The sequence below is a fragment of the Amphiprion ocellaris genome, chromosome 7, assembly GCF_022539595.1.
Source record: "Amphiprion ocellaris isolate individual 3 ecotype Okinawa chromosome 7, ASM2253959v1, whole genome shotgun sequence".
Lineage (NCBI taxonomy): Eukaryota > Metazoa > Chordata > Actinopteri > Pomacentridae > Amphiprion > Amphiprion ocellaris.
The window spans coordinates 13,205,594-13,221,128 of record NC_072772.1 but is presented as its reverse complement, the minus strand read 5'-3'; the positions used below and the strand labels follow the sequence as shown (position 1 = coordinate 13,221,128).

General features: G+C 39.2%; 1 protein-coding gene across 3 annotated transcripts in view; it reads left to right on the top strand.

Annotated features, from left to right (window-relative positions):
• Positions 1 to 15,535, top strand: part of kcnab1a (potassium voltage-gated channel subfamily A regulatory beta subunit 1a) — a 132,579-nt gene that overhangs the window by 95,630 nt on the left and 21,414 nt on the right. For all 3 annotated transcript variants that reach the window (XM_035943551.2, XM_035943550.2, XM_023299566.3), the window contains exons 2-3: positions 381 to 424; positions 13,534 to 13,571. In XM_035943551.2, coding sequence (XP_035799444.1) covers positions 381 to 424; positions 13,534 to 13,571 — 82 coding nt within the window. The remainder of the gene's footprint in view (positions 1 to 380; positions 425 to 13,533; positions 13,572 to 15,535) is intronic.

The following is a 15,535-nucleotide window of genomic DNA, read 5'->3' as shown; positions in this document are numbered from 1 at the left end:
TCATGGTTTGAATAATTATACACCTTTTCACTACATGTTTGAAGCTTCTCCTCCATTTTTTGGGTTACTACAGAGACAAATCTGCCCTATTTAATATATGAATGAGAAAGAGCAACAATAAAGCAAAAAAAAGAAATGCAAAGATATGTTGATTAAGAACATACATTTCCCCTCTGAACATAATTGCAATGCAGTTTAGTTGTATCTCATTTTGTGGAGAGAGAGAGAGAGGAGTCTTACAGTTTTTCTCTTATTAGCATTTCCATCTGGGTAAATCTAATTCCATAAAAACATCAAACATGATTACTGATTTGCTTTATTTCAGAGGTGTGTGTGCATGTTGAAGAGATGTGACCCCTTTTTTTTTCCTGTTTGTGCAGGAACCTTGGAAAGTCAGGACTCAGAGTATCTTGCTTAGGACTGGGTGAGTAGACTGTCTCTTTACCCACACAGCTCCACATACAGTATTTACATCAAGCTTTATCAAGGAAACAGCAATGCAAATTGCTTCGAGTAAATAAGTAACAAACTAAATAATGACAATAAAACACAAGCATCCTTATAAAAAAGTTCTTTTTCTGTGCTTAGAAAAGGGTAAAATAAACATCATTAAACTCAGAATTGGGCTGGGAATGGAGCTATTGAGTGCAGCCAATTTTCTCATTAAACCAAATGTGGGATTATCATTTCCCTATATCCTGGTCCAGATGCAAACACACATATCAGATAAAACACCAGACTGAAGTCTAATCAGGAGATGAAGGTGCTATTCTCCTGGCAGAGTTCACTGTAATGCAGTCCTGGATATGTGTGTGTTGCCAAAGGAGTGTAGGTTGCAGGTAAAAGTCAAACCCACCCCCAACTCAGCTTCAATATTTGGTATGAGAGTGGGAAGAAGACAACACGCACACACAACCCGTGTCCGGCGTTCCTATTTCTGTCACCATGAAGAGCTCTTTAAACAACAACAGAGGTTTTTTGTGTATCCACAAAAAAATATAACCAAATGTTTCCTGGCTCTTTTATTGGAAAAGCTCCTGGGTAGGACAAACAGAGTTGGACAAATAAAATGCAATAGAGGCCAGAAGGATATTGGCTCTCAAACACACATCCCCAAGGCAAACATTATCGTGACACTACCAGTACAGACACACCGTATCTAGGTCTGGAAGATTATACAGTAAGTACAGTGGAAAAAAACATTATTGTGATGAAAACATTAGTGTTGCTGTATCATCACAGCAAAGTAGCTTTCAGTGTTACAGGGAACAAATTCAGGAGTTTTTTTTTTTTAACTCTGTATATTTTTAGTTGAATTTTTTATTTTTTTTTTTTAAAGCTTGTGTTTATTGATCAGACAGCCAGACGAGACTTGAGATATTGAGCCTGAAGATTTTTCCTCTCTGTAAGAAAAAACATGACTTTTCTTGTTATTATCTGTGGCTTAAGTACTGTTCATCATCAAGTGAAAGACTTTTGATCAGCTGACCAATTCATCCGAATCAGTTTGCAGGTAAAGATGCTTTATTGAACTGTCTGATATCATATTAGTGTGAGAACTCATTCTGCTGTAAGGTAGAGTCAAAAAGACTTGAGTTGGAATATATTTTATTTCTAATAGTATTCAGTTTTAATTCCCATTTGATGTGCTAAACAGTTCTTCAAAAATCCAATAGCTCAGGCTTTTAGAAGCACTTGTTCTTTATTTTGCAGGCCTGAATGCCAGTCGGCATACTTAAACACACCATCAGATGTATAGTTAATTTATACATGATATCAGAGTCCAGTTTTTGAGAACCTATAGTTGATTACTAACTGAGTTTCACTGAAATATTCATTAGTTTTTCATCCCCAATTTCTTAAGGAAACTTCCGAGGATTGCACATGCCGATCCTATCATAGTAGCTGCACACTAATAGCATTTATGAATAAGTCATATATCTTTTCTCAAGTCCCTCCACTCCCCAAAAATCCTTCTCATTAGGAGGAGAAATTAGAACTTGTTCAAAAGCAAACATTTCTCCACATCAGTAAAATCTGAATACATAAACACTAACCCTGAATCATGTGATAAATGAGGCAATTCTTTGCTGATGCAGCAGTCTGCTCCAAACAGAGTAACTCTGGTACTCCTCTCTAACAGACCATTTATGCAAAACAGATGCCTTCATCAGTCTAAATACACCTACATTGTGGTCCACATACTTCAAATGTTGTCAACCCATTAGACGGCAATTATTAGTTGTTTTTTCTTCCTTATCTGGGGTTCAGATTGGGCAAACTGCAGCTACTAGTGGGCTGGAAGGTACGTTATCACCTGCTCTGATCACTGATGAACAAAAAATGACCCAGATTGTAGATGTGGTTGTGTGAATAGGTGCACGTAAAGTCCCTGCTGGTGTTCTAAAGCCCAATATTAAGGCCAAATATTGCATCAGGCATGAAAGAACCAGATTTTTCAGATAAGTGTGACCTGAAATCAGGAATTTTCCATCCCACATGCAGCACAAACTCTAGTCACTAAAGTGAAAGTTTAGCAATTGATCGACACTGTGTCACCACCAACCTCGTCACCTTTGATTGTGGACTTCAGCAAACACTAATATGTGTCTGATCTACAACCTCACCAGGAATTAGTGAGGTGATAAAGTCCTGCTGAGCCTAAGTTGGTTTAGAAGAATCCCAACTGGCCAAGGGAGTGATACCAACTGATAATGTCCATTTTAATCAAATCATGTGTGCTCACATTGCTACAAAGCTGCGTTTGTACTGATGAGAGTCTTTGCATACAGGTAACACAAATTTTCAATTTGTGTCAAGAGGCACAGTAATATTTCCGTATCCAGCCTGCACCAGGATTAGATAAAACTCCTTCGTCTCATTATCTACTCAGAGGAGACCCTTGAGGGCGCAGATCAACTACCGTCCCATTAAGCGGATCAGAACTTCTAGTTCTCCTGGGACACGAGCTTCAGCCGGCTTAGACAGGCTGACCTTCACCTTGTTTTGTATAGTTTTCACAAACAAGAGTTGCTTTAGTCATGGTTTTACGACAGAGTTTACTTCTTTACTTGCTTTGGTTGTACTTTCAGTGTGCTCTCTAGTCCATCTTTTGCCTTTTGCTGCTTATTTATGTCCCAATTTTAGTCTACTTCCTGGTCTTTACAGTCAGACCTTTGCATTTCACCAGAACTTCTACAAATCCCAGAGTAATGTCTAAGCAGTACCTCTGCTGACTAAGCTTCCTCATTTTCACTGAGGAGCTCTTGCTGATCTCATATGGAGGCATCCTTGCCTGGATTTCAACTTGGTCCATTTACTATTCTCAGTTGTGTTTTTCAGCTGCTCCTGTCTGCTCTGTTTGCAGGATGAACACAATCAGCACATTTGGCAACAGAAGACACTGGCTATTTTTAGAGTTGTGATACATGCATCATTTGAGATGCTTGACATTAAATTTAACTGAATAGCACAGTGGTAAGTTTCTGGTTTTCTTTGACCTGATTGGCATTTTAAAATCCCTGACCACTAAAAAAAATGGATTTTGCTTATTCTTTCTTCACTGGAAATACATTGAAGAATGAAGGTTGAAAACTTTCTGCACACATGTGAAGTTTGAGCTTGATACATGGAGAGATAAGCATGCTTTCATTTTTGTCTCCTCGCTCCAAGTGGTCGAGGCAGACGCCCACTGACCTTGAGTTGGGTTTATCTGAGGTGTCTTCTTGTTAAGAGACTTTTCCCTTCTCGCTGTCACCAGGTACTTGCTGAAGGGAGAATTGTTGGATTTCTGTCTATAGTAATACACGATCCTAATCTGAAAAAGATCTCTGGGGGGGGGCCTTCGGCAGACATTTTCAGAGTTTTTTTTCCATTTGTCATTCTCATCCCTGGTGTACAGAAAGGAAAAATTCAAATTTGAATTAATGATGTGATCATCGAATGTGTAGGCTTTATAACTCCAGTATACTGATATAACCAACATAGCTTAGGTGTTGCGTTAAAGTAATATAATGTTGGGAAAGCTCTGCATGTGCAGTGTATTATGAGTCGTTGGTCTGGTTTCATTTCAAATGTCTGCAACACCAAAGATGATTTAATTGTAACTGACTAAATTGGCTGTTTGCATTATTGAATAAAAAGGGACTTTGAAGCTGAAGCAAAATGACTTTTCCTGCTGTGATCGCTTGATTACATCCAAAGAGGCCTTTCGGTGCCAAGCAGGAACTTTTGTTTTTCAGGGTGTAATGTCTGGCTCACAGGACAACTCTGAGCGCTGTGGCCCCAGGTGGTTCACAGTAGACTGAGAGGTTTGACTCAAACTGGCTGAGTCGCTCAGTGCGGAAAAGGTCAACATAATGCCAGCTGCCTGCCACATGCTGCGCTCAGGGCAGACGTGATGCTGGCAGGGGAAGAGGAGGAAGAGATGGGGGGCAAAGAGCAAGATGCTAAACGGTCTTTCATTGTTTCACTTGAAGGAATCGCGCCAAGATAGATGAGGATGCAGCGTGTGCACCATATGTGCATCCGTGAGTGTGGCATGTGTGCAAATATGCTCACAATTCTGCTGTATTTTTATAGCAAAATTCATTAGAGCGAACACTCACCCACAGTGCAGCAGACAGAAAAAATAATGAAACACACATTCAGTCATGTTAAATTAGGAGGCAGTCATTTGTTTCCATCTGTCATTGGTTTTGTGAACCACAACCAGGAGGCGATGTAACTGCCACAGGAGTCACACTTGTTAAAGAGCCAATCTGCAACTGCATGATGATGCCTTGAGAGAAACATGTCTCACTAGCACCAGCGTCATTTACATAATGGTTTGAAGACCTCTCTTCACAGAAATTCACCGTTTCCGGCTGTTCACATTCCCACAGCCTGTTTCCACACTTCATTCAAACAACATGCTGAATGCAGCCGCCGTGATTGTGAGATTCAGGCCAGTTTTCAAGCCGTAACAAGCCTGTTTTTTGGAGTTTTTTTTTACAATTAACTGTTAGATTAAAACAGACATTTTTAACAGCAGAGTCTCCATCTTCATCTATCTTTGCGTGCTGAATTGTTGCTGCACTCTGAGTGAGGACCCTAGGCTGCTATTAAAACTGTCAAACTTGGCCTAAAACCAGAATGTGTTTTAGATGATACATCCAGAAGTTACGTAACAGTAGAGGAACAAATTGACCTTGACATTGACAGACTGACTTTACTCTGCAGCTACAGGGAAAGTAATGATTGCTGCTGCATTTAAGTTTCAGAGCATCACTGCTAAAATGCACTTGAACAGTGAACCTTTGAAACCTTTAATGTATGTAGTAGAATTGTACAGAGATTATGAATTATACAACACTGTATAGAACCATTTGAGTTCCCATTATTATGATGGGTTACAATTTTATTCAATTTGATGAGGCTATTTTTCAGATTAGTTTGCAGTTATTAAAAAAAAATATTTTAAAAAAGGATGCAATGCCTTGACAGGAAAATGGGCAATGGAAGCATCGCCACTTAGATGTGTTTGATGGGCTGCAAACTGTAGAAAAAAACTCTAAGTTTCCTGATCTACTCTCCTTCAGTCTGTTGATGTTCAGCATACTGAATCATATTTCATTAGTTTAATTCATTCACCCATATTTAACTTAGATATTCATGTCATACACTGTAAATGTGTGTAGCTGAAGAATTAATAGCAGTATTCATTTAAGTTTCTGCAGATTTAACTTCTCCATTTAATTTTTTTCCTCAACCCGGATTCTTTGTATTGGGTTCATTTGCTGTGTGCGAGAGAGAGGAACTTGTATGGGCAGATGAATTAAGATTCCAAACACACTGCCATTATCCCAGAGACAGAGTGCAGTATGGAGGGAGGGGTGATGAGACGAGATCAGGGAAAATGAATAGGAGAGGGAAAAGGAAAGCTATGACTCTCTCCTGGCAGCTTTGGCCTTGTCCTGCCACTTTCCATCTCTTATTCTGTCTGTCTTTCTTTGTGTAAACCCTGATTCCTCTCTCATCCTCTCCAACCCTTCCTCCTCTCCATCTTTATTTAAACTCCCCCTTAACACAGGTTGAGAAGATGAAATCTAGGGCACACACTAATAGTCGGAGCGTTAATAAGGTGCGCATGTAAATATACTCTGCTGTGCAAATGTTTTAGGCACTGATCGGATTCTTATCTGTCACACGATCACATTAATGAGGCACCTGAATCGCTAAAATTAATTCTCTTGCATGATAATGAGCTCAAACAAACAGCCAGAGTCATTCAAAGCAGCCATAATTATGCATAACTTTAAGACTTAAAACAATATCAACAGGTGAGCTACATAAAAATTCATCCCATGTACAGGTGTCCTGGATGGGGAAACTAGCTACAGAGATCAAAACTGTTTTTGTACAAGCCTGAAAACATGTTTAATCATACTGTAAAATCGGGCATTTTCACATGGGGGTCTATGGGGTTTGAGTCACTTTTTGAGTCAGCCTCAAGTGGCCATTTGAGGAACTGCAGTTTTTAAGACTTATGGTACAGTTCCACAGTTTCTGTCACTTCCAATTCCTTGTCTGTCTAAGCAGTGCATTTGGTAGCATCATTAGAGAGGCAGGGTGCCTCATTAGCATGAAGATGACGTGGTGACTACTTTATGCGACTGAGGAGCATCAAGCATAAACCCACAATTCTACAATTTCATTTAGCAGACGCTTTCATCCAAAGTGACGTACATCATGGTATAAGCAGTTTGTTCGGTTACCTCCATCTCTGCAAACTTTCGAAAAACTCACCACTATCGATTTAAAATGAAGAGATTCAGCAACTGCAGGGCTTGTTTCTTGCCTCAAATGTTTTCAGAAACTCGTTATGGTGAACTGTTTGTAATAAAAGAGTAAGTCCCCCAACGCGCTGCCATGTTGGTCTGGTCTGAAATCCAGGGGCAGGCAGCTTCTGAGTGAAGCTTTCATTCTGTCAGGTTTAGCCAATGTTTGCACAACAGTAGGAGTGGTGAAGCCTGTGTTCCTGTTGAAGACCACCTGTCAATATTTTATCAAGGCACTGCCAAGTCAATGCTGGGAAGTGATTCCTCCTGTCTGAAAACACCCTGGTGAACACATACCATTACGTTTTGGCTTCATTCTTCCTAACCAAAGTTTGCTGCTGGATCTTTAGCACTAGAAGTCTTATAACCCATCGTATGGCCTCCATAGAGCCCTGATTTCATGCTGTCAGTCTTGATCACCACATTGAGAAAAGGTGGCATGAGGAGAAGTTTTGGAAATGCTTGTGGATGGAAATTGGGAAAATTAAAAATGAAGAATATAGGGTAGCAAATCTAAACAGGCATTGGTGAGCATGGATAATCTCAACCTAAAGATCCACTTGTTACCTTTTTTGGAACTTTCAAATCTAATTTAATGTGTCAACTGAATGGGGAGCTGGTTGACCTAAACGTTGAATTTTGGTCTCATGAGAAAAAATTTAGAGACACAGATGTCTCTCTTACTTTCATGTTTAATTTTTCCCTTCTTACCTTTTCCCACGTCTTCCTTCCTAAGATACCTTCTCCCCCAATTTCTGCTCCACTCCTGATCTTCTCTTTTTTTTTTCCCTTCCTCTGTCCCTGTGGGTATCGTTCTCTGAGGGCGCAGCTGCTGGTATAAGCAGTTTGTTTGGTTATTAGGTTTGGTAGAGGTTAGCTCTGTGCTGAAGCAAGATCAAGAGAGGGTTTGACGCACACACCTGCACATGTAAACAATTTGTTCAACAGCCCCAGTAGAGGATGCTTTGCAACATTTTCAGATGACATTTGTTGTTTTATCACAACAAATGAAAAATAATAGTTTATTTACTACACGCCAGCCTTGTATAATGAGGTTCTCTTCACTAAGTACTGCTCCTTGTTTTCCCTGGCAGCACTCCAGAATGACAAACCTTTTACAGCATCCCTCTGAAACCGACATTAAACTTGTTAAAATTCACTCTAACTTACTTACTTTTAGGGCCAAATTCTGAAAGTCAATTTAATAATAATCAGTTATTTCCATTCCGCTGACAATAAAATAGCTTATTCCACATTCAGGCTGAACATAACTGAACATCAAGTCAATTTACATGCATCTGAAAATGCCACATACTGTGTAGTGATTCTGTCTGCTGATGTAAAAGTCTCTCACCAGTTAATGGAAAATGAATCGATTTGTTTTAAACTGATTATGCATAGAGAAAGAGTCATGGGTGGTGGATTAATTGATAGGTGATTAGTAAATTCAACACGGCCTCACAGCACAGGCCGTCCACTGCTACAGATAATCCACTGAAAACAGCCAACAGAACGACTACGTGGGGTTAAGCAGAGGTTCTGGAAACAGAAAAACGGAGTGGTTGTATGTGCATTTTAACCTCCAGCCCTTCTGTGAGAACTTTTTTTTTAAATTCTATCCTCTCACACAGCACCACATGATCCGTGTCCATATTTTTTTTCGGAGCATTTGCTGCACTGATGCGGCACTACTGATAGATGAATACTTAAACTGGTTCTCCCAGAAAATCCTGCAGTCCTGCAGTGTTAGACAGCAGCAGGCTGGAAGTCTGCATGTGTCACTGTGGTACTTGCACTTTGCAGGAGAGATGCTGAATGGACCAAGACGTACTACAGCCTCTTCACTATAACTTCTATAACACTGTCTCTCAACGGGTTTCCACTTTCTTGTACTTCAGCTTCATCTTTTAAAGTCACCAGCTACGTGGTCCAGCATCCTTATAGCAATTTCATATAGTCATATAGTCTTTTAACCCTCAGTATAGTAAGAATTGTAATTGTCACCTTGATGGATTCTCATCTCTCCTCCACTCAAGTAGAAAATCACCTCCATTTATGCTCTGCATCGGTGCAATCACTGCAAAGTTTCTTGTCCAAGTACATTTAATTTCATGAATTCTCCTGCTTCATTTGCAGTTTCTCATCACATGAATTACTATAAAATATGATGCAAGTCATGGCAAAAGTGCTGCAATGCAAATTTAATGTTAACAATCTTATGTTGATTCAACTCTGTTTTATGTCCTGCAGTTTGTATTGTTCTGTATAGCTGTCAGTTCAAAGTGTTCCTAGCATTTTGTCAACCCGGTAGGGGGAAAAAGAACAGAAACATATATATATATTTTTTTGGATTTGTACTTTGTTACGTTGTTCACCCTCTGTTAGCAGGATACTAAAACCAAAAGAGTAGACGAGACAAAAACAGGTAGAGATATAACAGGAGACGAAGGAAAGAAATCAATAACGTTTGAAGTATAGTACAGGAGACAAAGGCATGCAACAGAACTGAAAATAGGTGCAAAGGATGGTGTGTTTGAGAGAGAAAGAGTTTTTCTTTGCTTGGGTGTAAATATATATATATTATATAAAAATATAAGGTGCGATACAATATCTTCAAACCTAAACTCACACAGACTTCTGATCCTTTCGTAACAGCACAGAGCTCAGTTTTAAATCTTTAAGGGATTAAAAAGGATTTAAATGAGCTCCTGCACAACAAAACAAATTCTACATGCCTTTTTTTTAATGATAACGGTGCGTCCTAGAGATGTGTGTTCAAGGAGATAGCATAAATTCCTGCTTTTAATTTCAACTTGTCTGATCTCATATGGGCAGCTATCGAATCCTTCTAAAAAAGTAATTTTCATACATAACGTTAATTAACTGTTACATATATTTATTAATAACTATGTCTGTTAGAACATAATTGCATAGTTTTCCAAGCTATCTGGATAAACTTTTCAAGCATAACCAGCTCAGAGATGTACTGTACCACTCTACTGAAGCTGGAAATTAATTCAACAGTCCAAAAAGAAAAAAAAAATATGAGTCAGCCTTTCCATGTAGCCAGACTGGCTGAAAGTGCTAAAAAAGAGAGTTAGGAGGTCAGTTAAACTGAGACACCACAGAGAAATGTTTCATCTAAATGTGTGTCGTCTATCAAGCTGCCAGGCACAGGACTGGATTCAGTGCTTAACATTCAGGTTAAAAGGACTCATATAAAGCTGAGAGAATGAATTAAACCTGTGGCCAAACTGTCACATCATCCTCTTATTCCCCCTTTTTCACTTTTTTCTTGCACGGCTGCGTACATGTTAGTTTTGTTGAGCTTCATTTGACCTACCAATTAAAGTGCTTGACATGTGGGTGCAGGGCTGAGATGTCATCGAAAACAAAAATATCAAAGTAGGAAAATTGAACTAGACAGAAAAGATTGAAGAAAATGAAGTGGCAAAGACATCTTGATATATTCCTGTATGGTTAATATAGATGTTTGAGGCTGTCCAGTTGCTTTATTAGGTGTTAGTTTGAGCTTGCTTGTAGATTTGAACGCTTTGCAGCTTTAGAAAAAAGCTCCTCAAGGTTATTAGATTTACTACTGTTGCGTAGCAACATCAAGCAACTCTTCCAGCACTTTTCACCAAGCAGCTGCCAGTTTTTTTTTTTTTTTGTTTTGTTTTTAAAAGAGGGCTTTAATTTCCATCAAACAGAGAACTCAGTTGAGTCCGTAAGAGTAGCGGCCTGGACATTAGAGCTCTACAGGGTTTAACATCCCATGCTGAGCCTCCCACTCAGGCACAAAGCTCAGAGCTGCCACTGGACATCGTCCCCTGTGATTACATTTCCAGCACGGTGGAGATGACCTGAAGGGATGATTGAGCAAACACACACTAACATACACACACAACCTTAACCTTAACCATGAAATGGTGCTGTGAAGTTGCAAGAATTAAACATCTTCTTAACTCATGAAATGTCCTCACAACTGAGCCAAAAATCTCACAAAGATGGCAAAAGAAGCCTAAAGAAGAACTCGAGTACACACATTACTACACAGACATTGGTAAACTTTACATTTAATGTGTGGATAAGGACACGTATCACACATGATGCATGTACTGTATAATAAAGATGATCTGTATTAACTGTACCGCAGGTGCTGTTGAAGCTTACTCAAGTTTCCATGGTTACTGGTATTAACAACATCTAAACTGTTTCCATCAGCGATTGCCGTGACTTCACCATCATTCTGCCCCTTCCTCTGCTGGAAAAATTTTGATTATGATTCTGCTGATGATGCATGTGGAGAAAGCAGCTTTCTGCTCCTTATTAAGTTAAGATAATATTATTATGCACCAACAGATTCAATATATCCTCGGGGTGTCATCTGTAAGTTAAACCTCAGGGGAGTTGATGGTATTGCAATGTACGAAATAATGAGCTCTGCTGTATCAGCCTCTCTACTGAAACGAGCAGATGGTTAAGTGCTTTTTCATTGCCTCCCGTCTCTGAGGGTCGTCAGTTGTCTCAAGACAGTTGAGTAGCGGGGGTCAATAAAGTCAGAAGAAGAATTGTATGTTCATTAGGTGTGTAATTGTGGGCACTGGGGCACTAGAGAAAGAGAGAGTGAACAGAGAGAGAGAGAGAGAGAAAGAGATGGAGAGTCTTATGACCTGAAGGGGATTAATAAATATCTCCCCAAAAAAGGGAATGCTTAATTGGCTGGAGAGGTTGCATTATTTTCCTCATTACTATTCTAAAGGAACAACCACAGAAGGAAGGTTAAAAAACCATGGATTCTTCTACTCTAAGATGATAAAATTTTAAAGAAGTCAGTTGCCCCAAATCATCTATCTGCCTCAAAGCGCTGTGCAGTTTGAAAACGTTGCCCTGCTCAAAATGCAGGGGATGCATTTAAAATTTGCTTATGATATACATTTTATGTTCTATGTTAAAGAGTAAATATCATCCTGTAGGATTGGACAATTAATTAACATAATGTTAAAGTAGGATCTTATAGAATATCAATACATGTCAAAAGAGGACAAAAAATGTAAATAAAGTGATGTTCAGAGCAACAAACTCCTTTGAACCACAACTGTTCATTGTTAATTGAAAAATCGGCCTAACTAATTAAAGTTAGTCCAGCTTTTAATTTACAACTTTCTCAGAATCATTTCATAATGCACTCACGTAATTAGCTGAATTGTTGACATAATTAACAATACTACTGACTAAAAAATGATTAAAGATTCTCAAGGTTGCTGCTGAAAAGTCCCAGGAGACCGTCTGAAATCACTGCAGAACAACAGTTTATGTGTAACACTTGAAGTATCAGTTACTGCTTATTGGCCATTATGATCTTATCTTTTCAATTCTCATAAACTGACATCTACCTGAAAAATACCACCTTTATACCATCTTTCAGGCAGTACAGGGTGCATAAACTCAGATATACTCTAAGTAAAATACCAAGAACTGTTTATCATTCAGCTGTTTCATGCGATACAATCCTTGACATTAAATTGGGCAGACAGAATGTGGTGACAGTGTCCTTGGATTTGCTGCCAAATTTCAAATGTAAACTGTGTATTTTGTCAGGCAATTCAGATCTCTTTCCAACCTCCATTACAAATATAAACCTTTATATGTATATAAGCCTTGCTTTCTGTCTGGCAGAATTTTAGATAGCAAAAACTGTTTTGACACAATTGGAAGCATTTTCTGCCAAGCTGCATTCATACATCTCTGAGGGAATGTTCAGAGGACTTAGTGTCTCCTCAGGATGGGGAGGCTCAGCCTTTTGTCTGATTTATCAGCAGTGTTTGCAGGGCATCGGGGACATATAGTCACATGTACTTATACACATGCAGATAGTTTGACACAAACATAAGCACACACACGGTCATAGCAAATAGTCATCAGGGAAGACATGAGCTCTCTTCATACATGAGATACTTAACAATGCTGCTTCAGATTGGTAATGTGATGGCATTCTGTCATTGAGACATAGATGACTTTTATATTACTGTTCCTCCCAGCTTCACTCAGACTTACATGTGATAGTGACAGGGAATATTTGCCAAATGCATGAGAGTAGACATAAAGGTTCAGGGAGCTTCAAACAAACAAAAACGAATTCAAAACTAACTGCAAGCTTATCAGACTGTCCATCTAACAATGGAGAGCTTAAAATCAGTATTAACGAGCAAGTTTTCGACTGAAGGATTGTATAACATAAATTTAAATGGCAGCAGTGGTTCCACTTGGGAGACTTTCTTGCTCATCACTTATGCGTGCCTGTCTGTTAATGTGACATCATGCATTCAGACTTGTGCTGCAGTGTTGAAAGTGATACATAAATGCTAACAGGTCCGACCACGTAAGATTGTCCTTGAAACTTAAATGCAAAAACGACGGCGACATGTTCAGATGCCGTCACATTAACAAAGAATAGAGAATGTCTGAAAGAGACAATAAAGTCCTTCCATCCGCTCTCACAAGGTGAATCTTCAATACTGAGCAGCTCTGAACAGGATAAATTTTCTCCTGGGAACCTGACAGCCTCCCTTGACTGGTGTCACAGCCCAGGGGTTAGTCGTGTTTACTCCATGATGTCAAACAACACAAACACACACAGACACTGACAGAAAGGACTGACAGGATGGAAATGTTCCATGATGATGAAATGTTTGTGTCTCTCTCTCCCCTCCAGGTACGTGGGTGACATTTGGGGGACAGATAACAGACGAGGTATGAAACATTTTCCTTTATCCTACATGTTTATTTGACTTGAATGCACTCTGGTCATTGTTTTATTGATCTTACAATGATGATGTGTTATTGAATGACTGGCGAGCAGTAGTGGGTGTATATGAACACCTAATGTATTTTTATGGGCTTGTTCTCAACACACACCATGATAAGTGTTTGATATTGTATTGTTCCAATAATATTAAACACTCCAGTTAACAGAGAAGACCTATAAAACTTTGATCCAAACTCACTAACACAAGAAACAAACAAACTTATCAGAAGCAGACATGCAGAGTAAAGAATCTAAAGATCTCATTTACAGATAGTGTAGCCCTGTACAGCTAAATCTCACACCAGTGGCCACTTGCCACCAAAAATGTTGCTAAATTCAAAACTAAATGACCTTTGAAAATGAAAAACAAAGTCAGGAAGCCTGCAGGCCAAGATAAGTTGGCAGCATTTGGTGAAGAGTGGCCATCCATAGTCACTTCTGTGTCCCCTTGTTTAATTGCTTGTTAAAACGCAATGCAGTCTCATTTGTCACCGCTTTGCAAAATAAATAAGAGCATCGCTTTTCAGTGACATGGAGAAAATGCACCATCATCTGTTTTTTCTGTTTATTTTCTGTTAATGCAACCTGATTTTACCTTGATGGTGAAGGATATGAAAGCGTGATAAAATGTCAAATGGAAAGGAGCGACAACATAAAAGTGTCTTTTTCATTTGAAAAAATGTTTTTAAAACTTGTGCAGCTTCTACAGTTTGTGGGGATAAAGTGATAAATGAACTATAGAGCAGTGCTACTGTGAGACATCTGTTGCCATTTTGTCTAAGTGAGTGATGTTCCAGTTAACCTTGATCAGCAAACACATTTAGCCTTCTGGAAAACTAATACTTACAGGCTCAATTAGTTCACATTTGAAGCTTTTTTTTTTTTATTGCTTTATCACTTTTATTAATACAAAATTGAAAGAGGGATCGTGTCTTTGTGCATTTTTTGAATATAAATATCATAGCCATCACATTTTATGCCATATAGGACAGAAAAAGGACGTACTGAGGCTCAACACATCATATATACATGTGTGTACTTAGGGTCTTTTTTTACTTTTATGCCGATGAGCTGTACATGCTCTGATGTTGCTTCTGGGGTCTCAGGCTTGGTCATCACACATACATATGCGCACACTTAAAGTGACACAAAAGAGAGCAGAAGGGGGACACGGGAACAGTAAGCTTATGTAACAGTATTATTTCTCTCACCTCCGGGGCTTGGTGTCATCAGCTCACATGGTCCCCTCAAAGCTTAGCACTCTTTTTTCCCGCCATTGTTTCGGATGCCCCTGGTTCAATGTCACTGGTAGCGATCAGACACTTCAGGCTGTGGACTTGAACAGCTGAGATCCACATGGGAGCTGCTGGCTGGCTCACGCAAAATCTGGTTTACATATTGCATTGTTGACTCAGTGCTGAAGATAATGTTTAAACTCTCAGTAGAGACGCACGATGGCACGCTCTGGCCATTGAAAATAACCAGAAAAAGAAGCTGGTGCAACAGACAGAGGGTCCCGGTGGACACGAGATCCTGAGCGTTTCCACAACAGCAAGTAGTACTACAATCACATCACATGCAGCGCTACTGGGTTAAAAAGTCCTCTGCTGCCCCGTTCAATGTCATTGTTGTCAAATGTGCCCTAAATATACTAATGTCCTCAGCAGAGATCAGTGTCCCTGCCCTCATTAATAAATGCACAACAACTCTGGCACACAAACACAGATACAACACAAAATCCATGTGAGAGCTGCACAAATACACACACATGAAAACGCTGAACACAAAAAAGTAATAGTTTCCTTCTGTTTTTATTTGGTAAGATTTATCATAAGAAATTTTTTACAAAGGGGTTAATATTTATAAGCACTGGCAGTCAAGAATCAATAATAGATCATGAATGTGTCTT